The 21,557-nt window shown below is 45.4% G+C and overlaps 1 protein-coding gene across 1 annotated transcript in view; it reads left to right on the top strand.

The window, feature by feature from the left end:
• The window catches only part of LOC109910834 (desmoglein-2-like), a 68,655-nt gene that overhangs the window by 24,308 nt on the left and 22,790 nt on the right, over window positions 1–21,557 (top strand). The window contains exons 2-6 of the mRNA XM_048596218.1: window positions 9,989–10,094; window positions 11,352–11,557; window positions 12,510–12,644; window positions 16,843–17,004; window positions 20,471–20,615. Coding sequence (XP_048452175.1) covers window positions 9,989–10,094; window positions 11,352–11,557; window positions 12,510–12,644; window positions 16,843–17,004; window positions 20,471–20,615 — 754 coding nt within the window. The remainder of the gene's footprint in view (window positions 1–9,988; window positions 10,095–11,351; window positions 11,558–12,509; window positions 12,645–16,842; window positions 17,005–20,470; window positions 20,616–21,557) is intronic.

Raw genomic sequence — 21,557 nt, forward strand, 5'->3', positions numbered from 1 at the left:
CTGTTTCTCCTTCACAGATGCTGCCAGACCTGCTGAGCTTTTCCAGCAACTTTGTTTTTGTTCCTGCTTTCAGTGACTGTTGTACAAGGACACCCAGGTCTCATTACACCACCCCCTTTCCCAATCAATCACCAATCAGGCAAGAATCCACCTTCCTGTTTTTACAATCCACAGTAGATAACTTCTCATTTATCCACACTATACTATGTTTGCCCAGTCACTCAGCCTGTCCAAATCACACTGGTGCTTCTCTGCATCCCCTTCACAGCTCACCCTCCCACCCAGCTTTGTGTCATCTGCTAACTTGGAGATATTGCGTTTAGTTCTCTCATCTAAATCATTCATGTATATGTTGTGAATAGCTGGAGCCCAAGCACTGATCCCTGCGGTACCCCACTATTCACTACCTGCTATCCTGCCAACCAGTTCTCTACCCATGTCAGTATACTACCTCCAATCCCATGCACTTGAATTTACATGCTAATCTCTTATGTGGGACCTTTTTGAAGGCCTGCTGAAGGTCCAAGAAAATCACATTGACTGGCTGCCGTTTATTAACTCTATTAGTTACATCCTCAAAATGTTAGTAGATTTGTCAAGTGTGATTTTCCTTGCGTAAATCCATGCTGTCTCTGTCCCATCCTGTCACTGTTTTCCAAGTGTTCTGCTGTTAAATCTTTGATCATGGACTCCAGCATTTTGCCCACTACTGATGCCAGGATAACAGGTCTATAAGATCATAAGGAGCAGCATTAGGCCTTTTGGCGTATTGACTCCGCTCTGCCATTCGATCGTGGCCCGTATGTTTCTCAACCCCATTCTCCTGCCTTCTCTCCATAACTTTTGATCCCCTTACTAATCAAGAACATATCTATCTCTGCTTTAAATGCACTCAAAAACTTGGTCTCAACAGCCTTCTGTGGTAATGAGTTCCACAGATTCACCACCATCTGACTGAAGAAATTCCTCCTCATCCCAGTCCCAAAGGGTCATCCCTTCACTTTAAGGCTGTGCCCTCAGGCCCCAGTCTCTCCTACTAGTGGAAATATTTTCTCCACATCCACTCTATCCAGGCCTCTCAGTATTCTGTAAGTTTCAATGAGATCACCCCTCATCCTTCTAAACTCCATCGAGTACAGACTCAGAGTCCTCAACCGCTCCTCATATGATAAACCCTTTATCCCCAGGATCATTCCTGTAAACCTCATCTGGACTCCTCCAAGGCCACCACATCTTTCCTTAGGAACAAAAACAAAGTTGCTGGAAGAGCTCACCAGGTCTGGCAGCATCTGTGGAGGAGAAAACAGAGTTAACGTTTCGGGTCTGGTGACCCTTCCTCAGAACTGATGGTGGCTGGGAAAACGTCAGGTTATATGCAGAAAATAGGGAGTAAATGATAGGATAGAGCCCAAAGAGAGAGAAAGACAGTTGGACAGACAAAAGAGTTACGAATGATCAGGCTGGGAGGGTGAGTAGTTGTTAATGGGGACTGTTAGTCACTAACAACATTGGGTGTGCAGTGGCAGGCTATGTGGTAACATGGCCTGGTGTGTGGGGTGGGGGGCTGGGACATGGGAGAGTTTAGGCCCTAAAATTACTGAACTCAATATTGAGTCCGGAGGGCTGTAGGGTCCCCAAGCAGAAAATGAGGTGTTATTCCTCCAGCTTGCGTTGGGCTTCACTGGAACACTGTAGCAAGCCGGAGACAGAGATGTTGGCCAGAGAGCAGGGTGGTGCGTTGAAGTGGCAGGCAACAGGTAGTTCAGGGTCTTTTTTGTGAGCAGAACGTAGATGTTCTGCGAAGCAGTCGCCAAGTCTACGCATCGTTTCCCCAATGTAGAGGATACCACATTGTGAGCAGCGAATGCAGTAGACTAGATTCTTGGAAGTGCAGGTGAGGTGTTACTTCACCTGGAAGGTATGTTTGGGCCCTTGGATTCTGGGGAGGCAGGAGGTAAATGGGCAGGTGTTGCACCTTCACCGGTTACAGGGAAAGGTGCCGTAGGGCTGTGGGGAGGTGTTGGGGATGAAGGAAGTGTGGACCAGGGTGTCCCAGAGGGAACGGTCCCTGCAGAAGGTGGACAAGGGAGGGGAGGGGAATATGTGTCTGGTGGTGACATCTTGCTGCAGGTGGCGGAAATGGCGTCTGATGATCTTCTGGATGTGGATGCTGGTGGGATGGTAGGTGAGGATAAGGGGAACCCTATCACTGTTGCGGGAGGGAAGAGAAGGGGAGAGGGCAGAAGTGTGCGAGATGGGTCGGACCCGATTGAGGGCCCTGTCGACAACGGAGCTGGGGAATCCTCGGTTGAGAAAGAAGGTGGACATTTTGGAGGCTCCCTTGTCGAAGTTGGCCTCATCTGAACATATGCGACGGAGACGGAGGAACTGAGAGAATGGGATGGAGTCTTTACAGGAAGTGGGGCGTAAGGATGTATAGTCCAGGTAGCTGTGGGAGTCGGTGGGTTTGTAATGGATATTAGTGGCCAGTCTATCCCCAGAAATGGAAACAGAAATGTCGAGGAAGGGAAGGGAGGAGTCAGAGATAGACCAGGTGAAAGTGAGCGCAGGGTGGAAATTGGAGGTGAAATTGATGAAGTTTTCCAACTCTTAACGAGAGAGGGAAGCAGCACTGATGATATCATTGATGTATCGGAGAAAGAGTTGTGGGTGGGGGCCGGAATAGGACTGGAACAAGGAATGTTCCACGTACCCCACGAAGCGACAGGCATAACTAGGGCCCATGCAGGTACCCATGGCAACCCCTCTTAACTGAAGAAAATGAGAGGAGTTGAAAGAGAAGTTGTTGAGGGTGAGGACAAGCTCAGCCAAGCGGAGGAGAGTGGTGGTGGGTGGGGATGGTGCAGGTCTTTGCTCCAGGAAGAAGCGGAGAGCCCTAAGACCCTCCTGGTGGGGAATGGATGTGTAAAGGGATTGCACATCCATGGTAAAGAGGAGGTGGCTGGAGCTGGTAAGCTGGAAGCTTTGAAACCGGCATAAGGCGTCAGATGAATCATGGATGTATGTGGGTAGGGATTGGACCAGGGGGAAGAAGACCGAGTCAAGGTAGGAAGAGATGAGTTCTGTGGGGCACGAGCAGGCTGAAACAATGGGTCTACCTGGACAGTCCTGTTTGTGGATTTTTGGCAGGAGGTAGAAACGAACTGTGCGGGGTTGGGGTCTATTAGCTTGGAAGCGGATGGGGGGAGATCACCGGATGAAATGAGATCCATAACCATAGTGGATACAATGGCCTGATGTGCCATGGTGGGGTCATGGTCCAGGGGAAGGTAGGAGGAGGTATCTGAGAGCTGGCGCTCAGCCTCTGCAAGGTAGAGGTCAGTACGCCAGACTACAACAGCACCACCCTTATCGGCAGGCTTGATGACAAAGTCAGGGTTAGATCTGAGTGCACGGAGTGCAGTCAGTTCGGAGGGAGATAGGTTGGATTTGTTGAGGGGGCAGTGAAATTGAGGCGACTAATGTCACGTCGACAGTTCTCAATGAGAAGATCGAGTGCAGGTAAAAGGCCGGAGGGAGGGGTCCAGGTGGAGGGAGAGTGTTGGAGTTGGGCAAAGGGGTCTGTGGGACGGGGAGAGGACTCTTGTCCAAAGAAATGAGCACGGAGGCGAAGATGGCGGAAGAACAGTTCGGCGTCATGTCGTGCCTGAAATTCGTTAAGGTGGGGACGCAGAGGGATAAAGCTGAGGCCTTGTTACCACATAGCCTGCCACTACACACCCTCTGTTGTTAGTCACTAACAGTCCCCATTAACAACTACTCACCCTCCCAGCCTGATCGTTAGCAACTCCTTTGTCTGTCCAACTGTCTTTCTCTCTCTTTGTGCTCTATCCTATCGTTTACTCCCTACCCCACCCACCTCCCTATTTTCTGCATATAAACTGACGTTTTCCCAGCCACCATCAATGTTTTCTCCTTCACAGATGCTGCCAGACCTGCTGAGCTTTTCCAGCAACTTTGTTTTTGTTCCTGATTTACAGCATCCACAGTTCTTTTGGTTTTTACATCTTTCCTTAGATACGGGGCCCAAAACTGCTCACAATATTCCAAATGTGGTCAGACCAGAGCCTTGTACTGCCTCAGCTCTACATCTAACCTGTTCTTGCATTCTAGCCCTCTTTAAATAAATGCTAACATTATATTTGCCTTCCTATTCTTCCTCCCATTTTGCATAACCTCACATTTTTCCAAGTTGTATTCTGTCTGTCACTTCTTCGCACACTCTCCTAGCCTGTTCAAGTCTTTCTGCAGCCTCCCTGTTTACTCAACTTTGTGTGAACTGCAAACTTAGCAACAATGCCCTCAGTTCCTTTGTCTAGATTGTTAATGTATATCGTGAATGGTGGCCCCAACATGGAGCCCTGTGGAACTCCCACTAGGTATTGGCTGCCATCCTGAAAAAGACTCCTTATCGCTACTCTCTGCGTTCTGCCAGTCGGCCAATCTTCTATCGATGCCAGTACGTTACCCCTAACACCATGGGCTCTTATTTGGTAGCCTCCTGTGCAGGACCTTCTCAAAGGCCTTCTGGAAATCCAAATAGATCACATCCACTGGTTCTCTTTTGTCTAACTTGCTCATTAGCTCCTCAAAGAACTCTAGCAATTTTGTCAGGAGTGACGACCCCTTGACAAAGCTGTTTTTTCCTCCTTTTTTAATTAAAGGGGTTACATGAACCAGTCTGTAGGAACTGTTCCAGCAGTATCTTGGAAGATGACCACCATCAGATGAAGGGTCTAGGCCCGAAACGTCAGCCTCTCTGCTCCTATGATGCTGCTTGGCCTGCTGTGTTCATCCAGCCCTGCACCTTGTCTCGGATTCTCCAGCATCTGCAGTTCCTACTATCTCCAATGCACTGCCTCATTGCTTTGTGGCAGAAACGGCGCAACTTGCATGTTTATTCTGGCATCCGCAGAGGAACCTGATGGGCTGGTGCATGTTGTGTTTATACAGTAGCCAATATTCTGCTAAATAGCTGTCAGATTCAATAATTCAGAGATGGCTCGTTGTAAAGGTAATGTTTAACTAAGCATACTTGTTTGTGTAAGAAATGGTTCTTCTTCGTAAAACCTCAATCCTGAAGGACAGGTCTATAAACTGCTTGTTATATTAATTTCCCGTTAGTTCTGCAATCCTTGCTCATACCCGTACTGAAGAATACTCAGGTAGTAACCATCAGAGGCCGTAGGGCCAAATACCGAGAGTGTGCTGAGATTGTCGGAGCAGCCAGCTTTCCAGTGAGATGTTCAACAAAGTCAAGCCTGACCTAAAAAATCCCAAGGCATCTGGGAAAGAGTACACGGTCCCTTCAGTGCCCTGCCAAATGTGGCTGTATTTGATCACTAATCAGATTCCAATTGTGGGAACTTGTGGGCACATTACAGCAATGACTCTAGGTCAAGTATTTAATGGGTTGTAAAGCCCTTTAGGATGCCCTGAGATAGTGAAATACCTTTTACAAAACCATAAGACCAAGCAGCAGCAGAAGCAAGCCATTCAGCCCATCAAGTCTACTCTGCCGTTCAATGAGATCATTGCTGATCTGACAATCATCACCTCCTGCCCTATCACCATAACCCTCGATTCCCCTTCCTGATTACAAATCTGTCTATCTCAGCCCTGAATATACTTAATGACCCAGCCTCGACAGTCCTCCAGGGTAAAGAATCCCACAGATTTACTACTTTCTCAGAGTAGAAATTCCTTCTTATCTCCATCGGAAATTTACAATTATTCCCTCTGGCCCTAGTTCTCCCACAAGGGGAAACAACCTTTCCATATCTACCCTGCCAAGGCCCCTAAGAATCTTGTATGTTTCAATAAGGTCACCTCTCGTTCTTCTAAACTCCAATGAGCACAGGCCCAACCTACTCAATCTCTCCTCATAAGACAATCCCTCCATATCCAGGATCAACCAAGTGAACCTCCTCTGGACTTGTTCCAATGCACAATATTGTTCATTAAGTAAGGGGCCCACAGCTATTCACAGTATTCCAGCTGTGATCTGAACAGCAAAATCTCCCCAGTTTTATACTCCCATTGAATTCAAGGCCAACATTTCATTTGCCTTCCCCCTGACCTGCTAAACCTGAATGCTACTTTTTTGTGATTCATGCACAAGGACTTCCAAACCCCTCTGTGTTGTTGCTTCCTGCAGTCTTTTTCCATTTAAATAATATTCAGCTCCGATACTTTTCCTGCCAAAGTGTGTAACCATACATTTCCTCACTGCATTCTCTTTTCAACCCCACTATCAACACTCTGGGGGTTATCATTGACGAGAGACTGAATTGGACTGGCCACACAAACACAACAGCTACAAGAGCGGGTCTTAGACTATGAATCCTGCAGTGAGTAACTCACCTCCTGTCTCCCCAAAGCCTGTCCACCATCTACAAGGCACAAGTCAGGAGTGTGATGGAATACTCCCCACTTGCCTGGATGGGTGCAGCTCCAGCAACACTCTCGATCAGCATGGATGAGTTGGACCGTAGGGTCTGTTTCCGCGCTGTACGACTCTGTGACAAAGCAGCAGGCTTGGTTGGCACCACATCCACTGACATCCACTCCCTCCACCTCCAAAACTCAGTAGCAGCAGTGTGTACCATCTACACAATGCATGGCAGAAATTCACTAGAGCTCCTAACTCAGCATCTTCCAAATCCACTTCCATCAAGAAGGACAAGGGCAGAAAATACATGGGAACACCACCAGCTGCAAGTCCCTTTCCAAGACACTCACTGTTCTGACTTGGAAATTTGTCTAACTCTTTCTTGAGAACACATCATGTCTTGGCCTCAGCTACTTTCTGTGAGAATGAATCCCACAGGTTCACCACTCTGTGGGTGTAGACACTTCTCCTTATCTCAGTCCTAAAAGGTTTACCTCTTATCCTTAAACTACAGCCCCTGGTTCTGGACTCCCCCAGTCATCAGGAACATCCTTCCTGCATCTAACCTGTCTAGTTCTGTTAGAATTTTGTAGGTTTCTACCGTTCCCATCTCAGCTCTAGCGAATACAACCCTAGCTGACTCAATCTGTCCTCAGACACACAGTACTGCCATCCCAGGAGTCAATGTGGTAAACTTTCACTGCACTCCATCCGCACTCCCTCAAGAATATCGTTCCTCAGATAAGGAGGAAGTGCACACAATATTCCAAGTGTGGCTTCACCAAGGCCCTGTATAATTGCAACAAGACATCCTTGTTCCTGTACTGTTTACCTTCTTTACTGCCTGTTGTAACTGCATGCTTACTTTGAGCGACTGGGGCACAGGACGCCCAGGTCTCAATGAACATTCCCATCCCGCCCCTTGCAATTTACAGCCATTCCAATGATAACCTGCCTTCCTGTTTTTGCTGCCAAAGTGGATAACCTGATATTTATCCACATTATAGTGCACCTGCCATTCATTTGCCCGCTCACTCAGCCTGTCCAAATCACACTAAAGCATCTCTGCATCTTCTTCACAACTCACCCTTCCACCCAACTTTGTGTCATCTGCAAATTTTAAGATATTACACTCAGTTCCCTCATCTAAATCATTAGCATATGTTGTGAATAGCTGGGGTCCTAGTACCTGGTACCCTGGTACTCCACCAGTACTGCCTGCTATTCAGAAAAAGGCTCTGCAATTCCTATTTTGTTTCCTGTCTGTTTCTATCTATCTCAACACACTATCCCTAATCCCATGTGCTTTAATGTTACACATTAGTCTTTAATGTGGGTCTCTGTTGAAAGCTCTCTGAAAGTTCAAGTAAACCATACCTGCTGGGTCCCCCGATGTACTCTACTAGTTACATCCTTCAAAAATTCCAGCCGATTTGTCAAGCATGATTTCCCTTTTGTAAATCCATGCTGCCTGTCGGACTCTACCACGGTTTCTAAGCGCCCTGCTATAAAATCCTTGCTAATTCATTCTTGTATCTTCCCACCAATGATGGCAGAATCGCTTGTCTATAATTCTCTACCTCCCTTATATTTGCTACTCTCCAATCTGTGGGGACTGTGCCAGAGGCTAAATAATCTTGGGAGATGACCAGCAATACATCCATATTTCTTGGACCACTACCTTAAGCACTCTGGGATGTAGATAGTGAGACCCTGGTGATTTATCTGCCTTAATCCCATCAATTTCTCCAACATAATTTCACTACTAATACGGATTTGCTCCAGTTCCTCCCACTCACTAAACCCTATGTTCCCCATCATTTCTGGCAAATTATTCATGCTGTCTTTGTGAAGACAGATGCAAAGTATGAACTTAGTTTGTCTACTATTTTTTTGTTCCCCATTATAAACTCCCCCTAAAAAATCTGTCAGATGTGAATTGGCCTTCATGAAGCTATGCTGACTCTGTTTAATTATGTTGTGTGTACATCCTTTATAAAGGCAGTAACAATTTCCCAATTACAAGTGTTAAGCTGAATGGCCTCCATTAACCTGTTGTCTGTTACCTTCCTTTTTTAAGGAACTGTGTTCATTTGGAAGTTTTCCAATCCTTGGAGACTTTTCCAGAATCTGTTTTCTCCTCTATCACTGAATCCAATCCTTCTTTACACTAACTCTACACGAGCACTAATTCTTTAATCCTAACTCTAACCTTAACTCTAAGCCACCTTCCTTTAATACCCTTGAATGCATCTCATCAGGTCCAGGGGATTTTGCCACCTCTAGCTCCATTAGTTTCCCTACTATTTTTTCTCTAAATAGACCTTTTCCTTTTACTTTCTTTAAGCCTTTTTGGAGCCTATTACTTAAGCTTGCCTTCTATCTTGCAATTTACTACCAGAATGTTCCAGAGCACTTTATGAAAAATTAAATATTTTTGAAGTGTAGTTCCTGTTGACATATCATCAACACAGCAGTCCCATGCCCCCTCATCACTGACCCTCCGACAGTGCAGCGCTCCCTCAGCACTGACCCTCCGACAGTGCAGCGCTCCCTCAGCACTGACCCTCCAATAGTGCAGCGCTCCCTCAGCACTGACCCTCCAATAGTGCAGCGCTCCCTCAGCACTGACCCTCCGACAGTGCGGCGCTCCCTCAGCCCTGACCCTCAGACAGTGCGGCGCTCCCTCAGCACTGAACCTCAGACAGTGCGGCGCTCCCTCAGCACTGATCTTCCGACAGTGCGGCGCTCCCTCAGCACTGATCTTCCGACAGTGCGGCGCTCCCTCAGCACTGATCTTCCGACAGTGCGGCGCTCCCTCAGCACTGACCCTCCGACAGTGCAGAGCCCTGTTGCCCTTGCAATGCTAATGATGAGGGACTTCCTCTAACATTGGCCGTCTGTGTGGAATAAGTCTAGCCACAGAGCTGTTTGGATCGAGAATAGTGGGTTAGCTTTGGGGATCAAGAAGTGAGTTATATGTTGCAGAATTCCCAATCTCTGTGCTGTGTTTATAGCCACAGTACTTACATGGCTGGATTTAATTCAGTTTCTGGATGCTGATTTTGGGGGATTCAGTGATGGGAATGCTATTGAATGTCAAGATCCAATGGGTTGATTCTGTCTTGTTAGAGTTGGCCATTGCGTGGCATTTGTGTGGCGTGAATGTTACTTGCCACTTGTCAGCCAAGCCTGGATATTATCCAGATCTTGTTTCATTTGAACACAGACTGCTTCAGTATCTGAGGAGTCACAAATGGTGCTGAACATTGTGCAATCATTCACAAACATAATGGGGGCAAGGTCATTGAAAGGTGTAATTTGAAGCCTCGATTTATTTATATATGGCAAATTTCATTTTATGTACAGCAAGATTTAGAGAAGGCTGTATCAGAATAAAATCATCAGAGAATTAAATGTCAACACCTCTTGATTTAAAAAGTTATTTATATCTGGATGTTGAGCCTAGTGTTCAAAAGATTAAGCAAAGAAGAGTGATAGATCCAAACACTTCTATTTACTAAATAACACCTTATAAAGCAAAAAAAGTTCTTACAAATGTCATTTTTTTTCTAGAATTATTGCGAAGTTGGACAATGTTTTTGCAAAAGAGGATTTTCCAAACATAAAATTGAGGCACTGGTTGATTCATATGTTTCTGAAGGGGACATTATACTTATAGGTGAGTGCCAGCCAACTGTACTTGATTTGCAATTCATTTTACCATTCCCTCCCTCTCAGTGGTAGCAATATCATCTACCCTTAAAGTTGTTTGAAGGCTTATTTGGGGAGATCTGTATCCTTGGTGTGAATTGGGAAAAAAAAACTTCAGCAGTTCCCTTGTACGTTCTCCTTGACTACACCTACATTAATCAGTGCCCACTTGCTAACCAGTCAGCACCCCTATCTCATTCAGTATAAGCTGGTGTTCTTGTTAAGGTTTGGCATTCTTGCGAATGTGTCCTGATGAGTGAGAAATTTGCATCCAATAACATTTTAAATTTTTTAAAAATGCATGCCTAATTACAAAATGTTGATTTTGTAAAAGAGAAAAACCCACCTGGTATCATCAACACAGCAGTCCCATACACCCTTTAGGGAAGGAAATCTTTACCTGGTCTGCCTACATGTGACTCTAGACCCATAGCAATAAAGGCAAAATGCTATGGATGCTGAAAATGTGAAACAAATGCTGGTGAATCTCTCTCCCTCTTTCTCTCTCTCTCTCTCTCTCTTATACTATATATATATGCTGTCCCTCTCATAGAGTCACAGCATCATACAGTGCAGAAACAGACCCTTTGGTCCAACTAGTCCATGCCAAACATGATCCCAAACTAAACTAATCCCATCTGCCTGCTCCTGGCTCATATCCCTCTAAACCTTTCCTATTCATGTACATATCCAAGGATTTTTTAAACATTGTAACTGTGCCCATATTCATCACTTCCTCAGGAAGTTCGTTCCACACGCAAACCACCAACTGTGTAAAAAATATTGCCCCTCATGTCTTTTTTAACTGTCTCTCCTCTCATCTTAAAAATATGCCTCCCCCCAGTCTTAAACTCCCCCACTCTAGGGAAAAGATACCTGCCATTAACCCAATCTATACCCCTCATGATTTTTAGAAACCTCTCTAAGGTAACCTCTGAACCTCCTACCCTCCAGTAAAAAAGAGTCCCAGCCTATCCAGCCTTTCTTTCGAACTCAAACCTCCCATACCTGGCAACATCCTCTCTTCAGTCTCTATTCACTCTCTCTCTTTACTCTATATTCTCTCCCAACACTCCCTCTTTCTCTCTTTCTCCACAGAACCTACCTGACCTGCTGAGTATTGCTACCATTTTCAGTTTCTCTTTCGGATTTCCACCATCTGCAATGTCTTACCTCTCTCCTTCAAGAGTCTAACTCCAGATCTTTTTTTTTGCCCAAAATCCAGCGCAATTCCATGACTGTGCCTCGGAGAATAATGTCCAGTTTAGAACCAGCGACAGCAGGTTTGAAGTGGATGCTGCTGGAGTTGTACATGCATCTCGGACCCTAACCATTGGTTCGAAACTTAAGTTCAGTGTTTTGGCGGATGACTTGGAAACTTGTGAAACTTGGAGAGTGGACATTCAGCTCAGCCCTTTGAAAAATACTGAGGTGAGATGGTGCTCTATGCTCAGATTATATAGTCAAGTGAGAGGAAGGGAAGGAAACCGCCATTGGTCAAGGAATATGGAGAGGTGCATGTGCTGTGAGATTAATGGATGGCATTTATTGGAATTTATTTATTCTACTTCCCACCAGAGAGTGAGGCTGGTTGCTGAGCAAGGGTCCGTACCACAGTCAGAAGGGATAGCCAACGTCCCTGGAATTGGAGATCAAGGATTGATTGGGAAATGGGTTGAGAGGAGGTTGGGCATCGGTTTCATAGTGGGCTGTTTTGGAAAGGAATGCCCCAGGGGCAAAACGGGGATCTCACTGGTGAAGAGGAGAGGTTGAATGGGGTTAAGTTGTGGGTGATGGGGGTTGGCTAAACAAGGGTAGATTGCCAACAAGAAAGGTAGGGGTTCCCAAACAGGAAATTCTACCTGTGGCCAGAGTGAGGGAGAGAACATTGTGGAGAGGGATGGTGAAGGGAGGTCATGGGTTTGCTGGGGGTGAGAATGAAGCATATCCACAATGGCCTGTTACTGTGCCATATCTTTTCTGTGGTTCTGTGAGATGGGAGCTAATGAGACATTGTGTGAGGACTGAAGTAGGGCATGGGCTGAGACTGGTGGAGCAGAGTGGGGGTTGTTTTGGTGCTCTAAAGATAATGGGAATCTAAGCAGAGCACGCCAGGTTTAGCCTAGTTAGCTGGCCAATGGAAGAACACATTCCTGTTCTTCTAGGCCCACAAGCAATGCTGGAGAAATAATACACCAACAGATACGACAGCTCCCAGATCTCTTTGCCTGTTTTGGTTGTGCTGGGAAAGTGGCATGACCTTTTTGGGAGTTAAGAATAATGCAACATTTGAATCTGTGGCTGTGATTATCCAGATGGTTTGTATCTTTTCATGAGCTTGAGTTTTTAAAAAGTTACAGCTGTTTCCAATTTGTTTTCACAGCTTGTAGAGAGGGCACTTAAAGTTATCCGTTTTCCAAAGGAAAGGAGCTCCAGATGGCTGAAGAGAGAATGGGTCATTCCACCACTGGATGTCCGTGAGCATGAGCCTTTGAAGCACCTTAACCCAATTGCTGTTGTAAGCAAACCTGATCGTTTTTCCTATTCAATCATAGGATGTGGGCAACACTGGCCAAACCTGCTCTTATTGCCCGTCCCTAGTTGCCCCTTGAGAAGGTGGTGGTGAGCTGCCTTCTTGAACCGCTGCAGTCCATGTGCTGTAGGTTGACCCACAATGCTATTAGGGAGGGAATTCCAGGATTTTGACCCAGCAACAGTGAAGGAATGGTGATACATTTTCAAGTCAGGATGGTGAGTGGATTGGAGGGGAATTTGAAGGGGGTGGTGTTCCCATGTATCTGCTGCCCTTGTCCTTCTAGATGGAAGTGGTCGTGGGTTTGGAAGATGCTGCCTGAGGATCTTTGGTGAATTTCTACAGTACATCTTGTAGATGGTACACGCTGCTGCTACTGAGCGTCGGTGATAAACGGAGTGTGTGCAATGTGATGCCAATCAAGCGAGTTGCTTTGTCCTGGATGGTGTCGAGCTTCTTGAATGTTGTTGGAGCTGCACCCATCCAGGCAAGTGGGGAGTATTCCATCACACTCCTGATTTGTGCCTTGGAAGTGGAAGTGAGTCACTCACCTCAGTATTCCTAATCTTTGTCCTGCTCTTGTAGTCGCAGTAATTATGTGATAGTCCTCTTCAGTTTCGGGTCAGTGGTAACCCTCAAGGTGTTGATGGTTGAGGATTCAATGATAGTAAAGCCGTTCAAAAAGCTGTGGCTAGGTTGCCTCCTAATAGAGTTGGTCACTGCCTGGCATTTGTGTGGCGTGAATGTTACTTGCCAGTCATCAGCTAAACCTGGATATTGTCCACGTCTTTCTGCATTTGGACACGGACTGCTTCAGTGTCTGAAGAGTCGCGAATGGCGCTGAACAATCATTGCTGAACTTCTGAATAAAAACCAAAAGAACTGTGGACGCTTTAAATCAGGAACAAAAACAGAAGTTGATGGAAAGGCTCAGCAGGTCCAGCAGCATCTGTGAAGAAAAATACAGGGTTAATGTTTCAGGTCCTGTTCTGCGGAACGGATGCCAGACCCGAAACGTTAACTCTGTTTTCCTCTACACAGATACTGCCAGACCTGCAGAGCTTTTCCAGCAACTTCTGTTTTTGTTCCTGATTTACAGCGTCCGCAGTTCTTTCGGTTGTTACTTAAATTGAGTTCATCTTCTGTTCAAGTTGGGTCTCAAGCATGGCTCCAGGGTTTCTGCAAAGTCTCTGCAAGGTGTTCCAGGCCTCAAGGAGTTCCCACTCTGGGTACAGCAACAATGATGCTGAGGAGCCCCAGCCCCAGGTGCCACCACAGCCAAGAATCCAGGCTCCAGGCCTACCACTGCCTGGAGTCACTGCTGTGGGCACCACCACCGTCAAGAGCCCAGGCTCTGGGCCTACCATCACCTGGATCCACCATACTGTGTACTGTCACCATCAACAGCCCAGACTCTGGGCCTACAGCTGCCGCTTCCAGGAGTCCTGATCCATGCCAATGACACTGCAGCCGCCACCCCACCAACACCACTCTGGCCTCAAAGATGAAGAAAGGAAAGAAAAAGAAAAAAGATGAAAGAGAGGGAGAAGGAGAAAAGGATGCCGCTATCCTGAAGTGGTCAGGCTCAGGTCTCTGGATCACATCACTGACAGTTCGTGACGATTGTTAAATATTGTCTTGTCATTGTTACCTGAGCTTCAGTAACACAGAAAAATAGTCCCTCCTAAAGCCACATCTGTCACTTCCCCTTGAATGTAGTCTCCCTCTTTCTCATACCCACTCTACCTCAGAAATTCACCTTCCGAAAGGGTTTTCTGGCCGTGAGACAGAAGGCAGAGAGGAACAGTGGATAGTTATTTTTCAGTCTGAAGGGAAGTAGACTGTGATGTCCCCACAGGAGACTATTGTTTTTGCCATATGTTTGGAGAAACGTAGGAAATAGGAGCAGGCCTTTCAGTCCTTTGATCCTTCTCCATCATCCAATCAGATCACCTTAGTGCAATAATGGATGAGTAGACTCTGCATAAAGTAGGTGATGCAATTAGAAGATCAGAGAGATCTCAGGGTTTTTGTTTCGAAATCTTTGAAGGAGGAATTTGACACTCCTTAGCTTTCAAGCATGTTCTGACAATGCTTTTGGAATTTGTAAACTTGCATACAGGAGATAAACTTTGTGTCATAGAGTCATTCAGCACAAAAACAGATTGCTCTGCCCAACTCATCCATCCCTCTAAACCTTTCCTATCCATGTACTTGTCCAAAGGCCTTTTAAATGTCATAACATTACCAGCTGCTACCACTTCCTCTGGCAGCTCGATCCATACACACACCACCCTCTGTGAGAAAAGTCACCCCTCAGGTCCGTTTTATATTTTCCTCCTCTCACCTTAAACCCATTCCTCAAGTTTTGGACTCTCCTACCCTTGGAAAAAGACCTTGGCTGTTCACCCTATCGATACCCCTCATGATTTTATAAACCTCTATAAAGTCAACCCTCTGCCTCCTGTGCTCCAGTGAAAAAAGTCCCAGCCTATGCAGCCTCCCCTTATAACTTGGGAACATTTTAGTGAATTTTTTTTGCACCCTTTCCAGTTTAATAACATCCTTTTTATATAGCAGAGTGACCAGAATTGTATGCAGTACTCTAAATGTGGCCTCACCAATGTCTTTTACAACCATAAGATGACGTCCCAACTCCTATACTCAAATAAAAGCAAGCATGCCAAACACCTTCTTCACTATCCTATCTACTGTGATGCCACTTTCAAGGAACTAGGCACCTGCACCCCAAGGTCTCTGTTCAACAACACTCCCCAGGACCCTACCATAAATTGTGTAAGTCCTACCCTGGTTTGCCTTACCAAAATGCAACACATCACATTTATCTAAATTAAACTCCATCTGCCACTCCTCAGCCCATTTGGCCCAGTTGATAAAAATCCCATTCTACTCTGAGGTAACCTTCTTTACTGTCCACCACACCTCCAATCATGGAGTCATCTGCAAACTTACTAACCATATCTCCTATATTCACATCCAAATCATTTATATAAATGGCAAACGACAGTGGACTCCACACACAAGCCTTGCAGCAAACCATTGTTGACAGGCTGAACAATGACCCTCTACCATCACCCTCTGTCTCCTACTGCCAAGCCAATTTTGTATCCAATTGATGGCTCTCCCTGGATCTTGTGATCTAACCTTATAAACCAATCTACCATGCAGAACCTTGTCAAAGGCCTTGCTTAAGTCCATGTAGACAACATCGCCCACTATGTCTTCATCCATCTTCTTAGTCACCTCTTCAAAAAACTCAATCAGGTTTGTGAGACACGATTTCCCATGTCTAAAGCCATGCTGACTATCCCTAATCAGTCCTACCCTTTCCAATGCAGGTAGATCCTGTCTCTCAGAGTTTGTATAATTGTGGTCACCCTGCCACAAGTAGGATATTATGAAATTGGAGAGGGTGCAGAAAAATGGAGGGTTTGAGTTCTAAGGAGAGGCTGGAAAAGCTGAGAAAGCTGGGACATTTTTCACTGGAGTGTAGGACATTGAGGGATGACGTTATAAAATCATGACAGGCATAGATAAATTGAATGGTAAAGGTCTTTTCCCAATGTTGGGGGAGTTCAAAACTAGAGGGTATAGATTTAAGGTGTGAGGAGAAAGATTTAAAAGGGATCCGAGGAGCAACTTTTTCACACATATGTGGTTCATATATGCGAATGAACTGCCGCAGGAAATGGTAGATGGAGGTACTTTTATATCGTTTAAAAGACATTGGGCCATGAATAGGAAAGTTTTAGAGGGATATGAGCCAAATGCAAACAAATAGGACTAGTTTAGTTTGAGAAACTTGGTTGGCATGGACAAATTGGACCGAAGGGTCTGTTTCTGTGCTGTATGACTATATGACTCTATGACTTTATAACTTGCCCACCACTGACGTTAGGCTCACCAGTCTACAGTTCCTTGGCTTTTCCTTGCAGTCATTCTTAAATAATGGCACCACATTAGCTACCCTCCAGTCTTCCAGCATCTCACTCTATGGCTATCGAGGATACAAATATCTCTGCTAGGGGCCCCACAATTTCTTCCCTAGCTTCCCACAATGTCCTGGGATACAGTTGATCAGGTCCTGGGGATTTATCTACCTTAATGCGTGTTATGTGTTAACTATCCTTTTTCTCTCCCTCCACCTCCCCACCGTCTCTAGATTCGATCAGATGCTGAGGATGAACCAGGTGTTATAATAACCTACCGCATCACTGGCAAAGGAGCTACCGAGCCACCTATCAATCTGTTTATAATCGATCCTCAAACCGGTGAATTAAATATTACCGGAGAGGTGGACCGCGAAGTAAATGCAGTTTTCAAAGTAAGTTGCAAGTGATTCTCTATATTGGAAGAAAACTTGTCAAAACTCTATTGAGGTTCCAAATCCTTCAAATGCTGTGAGTATTGAGAGAAGTGTCTGTGCATCAGAATTAAACTCTAGTCAATTTAGAACCCCTACAGTGTGGAAACAGGCCATGCCACCCAACTTGCCCATGCCAACCCTCTGGAGAGCATCCCGTACAGACTTCTTACCCTATCCCTGTAACCCTGCATTTCCCATGGCCAATCCACTTAACCTGCACATCGGGAGGAAACCCAATCAGACACGGGGAGTACATGCAAACTCCACACAGGCAGCTGCCCCAGACTAGAATCGAACCCAGGTTCCTGGCAGTGCAAGACAGCAATGCTAACCACTGAGCCACTATGCTGCCCATTGTTCCTTGTACGTTTACAATTCTTGTTGATTGACTATTTAATCCAATTAATATTGATTTAAATGTCCCATTCACAAACATTCCCCATTGTGTTTTGATTTGATTTATTATTGTCACACATACCTAGGTACAGTGAAAAGTTTTGTTTTGCGTGCAGTACAGGCAGATCATACCATACAAAGTGCATGAGGGTTAAAGAACAGAGCGAGGAATACAATGTTATGGTTGCATAGAAGGTGCACAAAGAACGAGATCAACATTAGATTTGAAATTTGAGATGTCCATTCAGAAGTCTAGTAACAGCAGGGAAGAAGCTGTTCTTGAATCTGTTGGTATGTGTGTTTAAGCTTTTGTAGAGGTTGGAAGAGATTATAACTGGGGTGGGAGGGGTCTTTGATGATGTTGGCTGCATTCCCAAGACAGCGAGAAGCATAGATGGAGTCATTGGATGGAAGGTTGGCTTGTGTGATGGACTGGGTTGTATTCACAACTCCCTGTAGTTTCTTACAGTCCTGGGCAGACCAAGTTGCCAAATTAAGTTGTGATGCACCCAGATAGAATACTTTCTATAGTGTATCTATAAGAGTTGGTAAGATTCGTTATGGACATGCCGAATTTACTTAGCCTCCTGAGGAAGTACAGGTGTTCTTTGTTGCATTCTTTCATGTGTTCTGACTAAGAAGGCTAGTTTATCTACAGACACAGAAGTTTAGAGGAATTGGGGGTTGGGGGGATCTCCCAGAAACCGATAACATTTCTAATGGGACTAGGCTAGGTAAATAAAGGAAGGATGTTCCTTTTGACCGAGGGGAGTCAAGGACCAGGGGGTCACAGTCACTCAGAGATAGCAAGACCTAGAGTCAGTCAACGCAATGTGGAGCTGGAGGAACACAGCAGGCCAGGCAGCATCAGAGGAACAGGAAAGCTGACGTTTCGGGTTTACACCTTTCCTCAGGACTGGGGAGGGGGAAGGGAGCTGGGAAATAAATAGAGGAAGAGGATGGGGTAGAAGGTAGGTGGGATGGTGATAGGTGGATGCAGGTAGGGGGTAGTGGAGGTTGGTCAGTAGGAAGGATGGGGCAGATAGGTGGGAAAGAAGATGGACAGGTTGTGCCAGGTCAAGGAAGCGGGAATAAGGAGTAGGTCATTTAGGACTGAGATGAGGAGAAACGTCTTCACCCAGAGAGAGGGGAACCTGTGAAATTCTCTGTCGCAAAAAGCAGTTGAAGTCAAAACATCGAATGATTTCAAGAAAGTGTTAGATTCAGTTCTTAGAGCCGAAAGAATCAAAGGGTATGGGGAGAAAATGGGAACAGGGGACTGAGTTGGATGATCAGCCATTATCATATTGAATGGGGGAGAAGGCTTGAAGGGCTGAATGGCCTACTCATGCTCCTATCTTCTATGTTTCTATGATTTTGACTCTCAATAGCAACTATAAAGTCATATCTGAGATGCCGTAATATAATGAGTGATGTGGAGGTGACGGTGTTGGATTGGGATGGATAAAGTCAGAAGTTACACGACCTGATGAAGGAGCAGTGCTCCAAAAGCTTGTGATTGCAAATAAACTTGTTGAGCTGTAACCTGGTGTTGTGTGGCTTCTAACTTAATATAATGAATGCCCCAAAGCCTTTAAAAGAGTCAACAACCAAGTGCTAAGGAGAACTATTAAGGAAAATGACTAAAATTCGTGCTTGGGGAGATCATCTTTGAAAAGGCTGTTAAAGTTAGGAAAAGAGATGGACCAAAGCAACACATTTTGGGAGGATTTGAAAGCTTTGTTGAATGTCCTTGAGAAATTTGCAGGTGGTTTCAGGTTGAGGAACTGTAATTAGGTGGAGACATTGGAGAATTTATAGTCCTTGGAGCTGCGCAGATTAAAAGGAGATTTAATCGAGATGTTCAGGATCAGGAAGGGGTGAAATGGGGGTAAGTAAAGACAAACTAATATTCTTGAGTAGATTTGTAGCTCAGGTTGTGGATGCTGTGGTTGGTTTGCTTCGTCGGAGGCTGCACTGATGATGTTACCCAGCAGGGTAATGAAACGCCTGCAAAATAATGAACCAGCTCAGCAAGCGAACCAACCACAGCAAAGGCAAACTCTTCCAATGACTGAGGTCTTGGTAACCAAAGGGTGCTGACTGTTAAAAGAACATTTTTATACACGGATGGTGAAAGCACATTCAAAGGTCACTATCAAAATTGAAAAATACCATAAGGAGAAAATATTGCAGGGAAAAGGAGTGAAAGAACGGGCAGTGTCTCTACCAGATTTCTCTTCAAAAGGGCAGGCATAGACTTTACAGGGCTGAATAGCCTTCTTCTGCACTGTGCTATTCTGATAATATACAATCTGGGCAATTGGTTACTTGCAGACTGAGGTAAACAGATTTTTTTTTATCAGAGTAGGTGGTTATGGGGAAAAGACAGGAAAGTAGAGTTGAGGGTTATCGGATGAGCCATGATCTGCTTAAATGGCAGAGCAGACTTGATGGGCCGAATGGGCATCCAGGAGATGAAACCGAGTGGCTTTCACCTTGCCAAATTTTTGGAAGTTTTGCCTTCCCAAAACGTTAACCTTTAACTGCTAAGCAATTAGAGGATGGGTGATAAATGCCAGGCTGGTTCACTAATGTCCTTTAGGGAAGGAATCTGCCATCCTTACCTGGTCTGGCCTACATGTGACTCCAGACTCACAACAACGGGGTTGACTCTTAACTGCCCTCTGGGCAATGAGGGATGGGCAATACTTGCTGGCCTAGAAAGCGACAAGCACTTCCCATGAATAAATAATCAAAAAGGTCCTAACTCTAACCCAAAGTCTATCGCAGGTCCCAGGGTCAGTGACATGTATGTGTATTCGGATAGGAGACAGATGGTAAGTGCAAGAACTTGGATAGGACAATGAGATAACTATATAAATGGGGAAGGAAAATCTTTACTGGAGATTACAAACATCTTTCATGATATTTTATAAAATTATTTTGAGATTGTGATTGTGGTTTCTACTAAGTTTCTACAACATCAGAGAAGTGTCTTTGGTGAATCTCCCTTTAATATTTTCAGCTTACAGGCCAGGCCTATGATCAAAATCGAAAGCCAAGAGAGAAGCCAATAGAACTCAGCGTTAAAGTTTTAGACATCAATGATAATCCTCCAGTTTTTACAAAACAAGTCTTTCAAGGGAGTGTTGAAGAACAGAGTCCATTTGGTAAGTTATTTGCTTTTTGGTTTCTAAATTTGAGTTTGGCCAAAAGTCTGTTGTGAAGGATGTTGTTAAACCAGAAAGGGTATAGAAAAAAATAAACCAGGATGTTGCCGAGTATGGAGGCTTTGAACCATAAGGAGAGGCTGAATAGGTTGGGGCTCTTTTTTACCCCAGAGTGTCAGATGCTGAAGGGTGACCTTATGGAGGCTTATAAAATCATGAGGGGCATGGACAGGGGGAATAGTCAGGTCTTTTTCCAAGGGTGGGGAAGTCCTAAACTAGAGGGGTTAGCTTTAAGGTGAGAGGGGAAAGATTTAAAAAGGACCTGAGGGACAATGTTTTTCAGATAGAGGGTGGTGCATGTATGGAATGAGCTGCCAGAGGAGGTGGTGGAGGCTGGTACAATTACAACATTTAAAAGTCATCTGGATGGGTACATGAATAGGAAGGGTTTAGAGGGATAGAGCCAAACACAGGCAAATGGGACTAATTCACTTTCAGAAACCTGATTGCATGGATGAGTTGGACTGAAGGATCTGTATCAGTGCTTACTGACCAACAGTGGGTCCTGGTCAAACGGTGCCTCAATTCTCACACTTGCTTCCAAATCCCTCTGAGGTGTTGCCCTTCCCCTCCCACCCCCCCACCTTCAGTCCAACAAGTCTCTGAGTCATCCATGTTCCCCCATCTCTGGCCTTGTGTGCTTCACCATTTTAATTGCTCCATTGTTGGTGACCACGCCTTCAGTGCCTCAGCCCCAATCTTTGGAATTGCTTCCTATGCCTCACTACTCCATTACCTCTCTACCTCACTACCCCACTACCTTTCTACCCAACTACCCCACTACCTCTCTACCCCACTACCTCTTTACCTCACTACCCTACTACCTCTCTACCCCACCACCTCTCTACACCCACTACCCCACTACCTCTCTACCCCACTACC

Source organism: Rhincodon typus, chromosome 4 (assembly GCF_021869965.1).
Source record: "Rhincodon typus isolate 14 chromosome 4, sRhiTyp1.1, whole genome shotgun sequence".
Classification (NCBI taxonomy): domain Eukaryota; kingdom Metazoa; phylum Chordata; class Chondrichthyes; order Orectolobiformes; family Rhincodontidae; genus Rhincodon; species Rhincodon typus.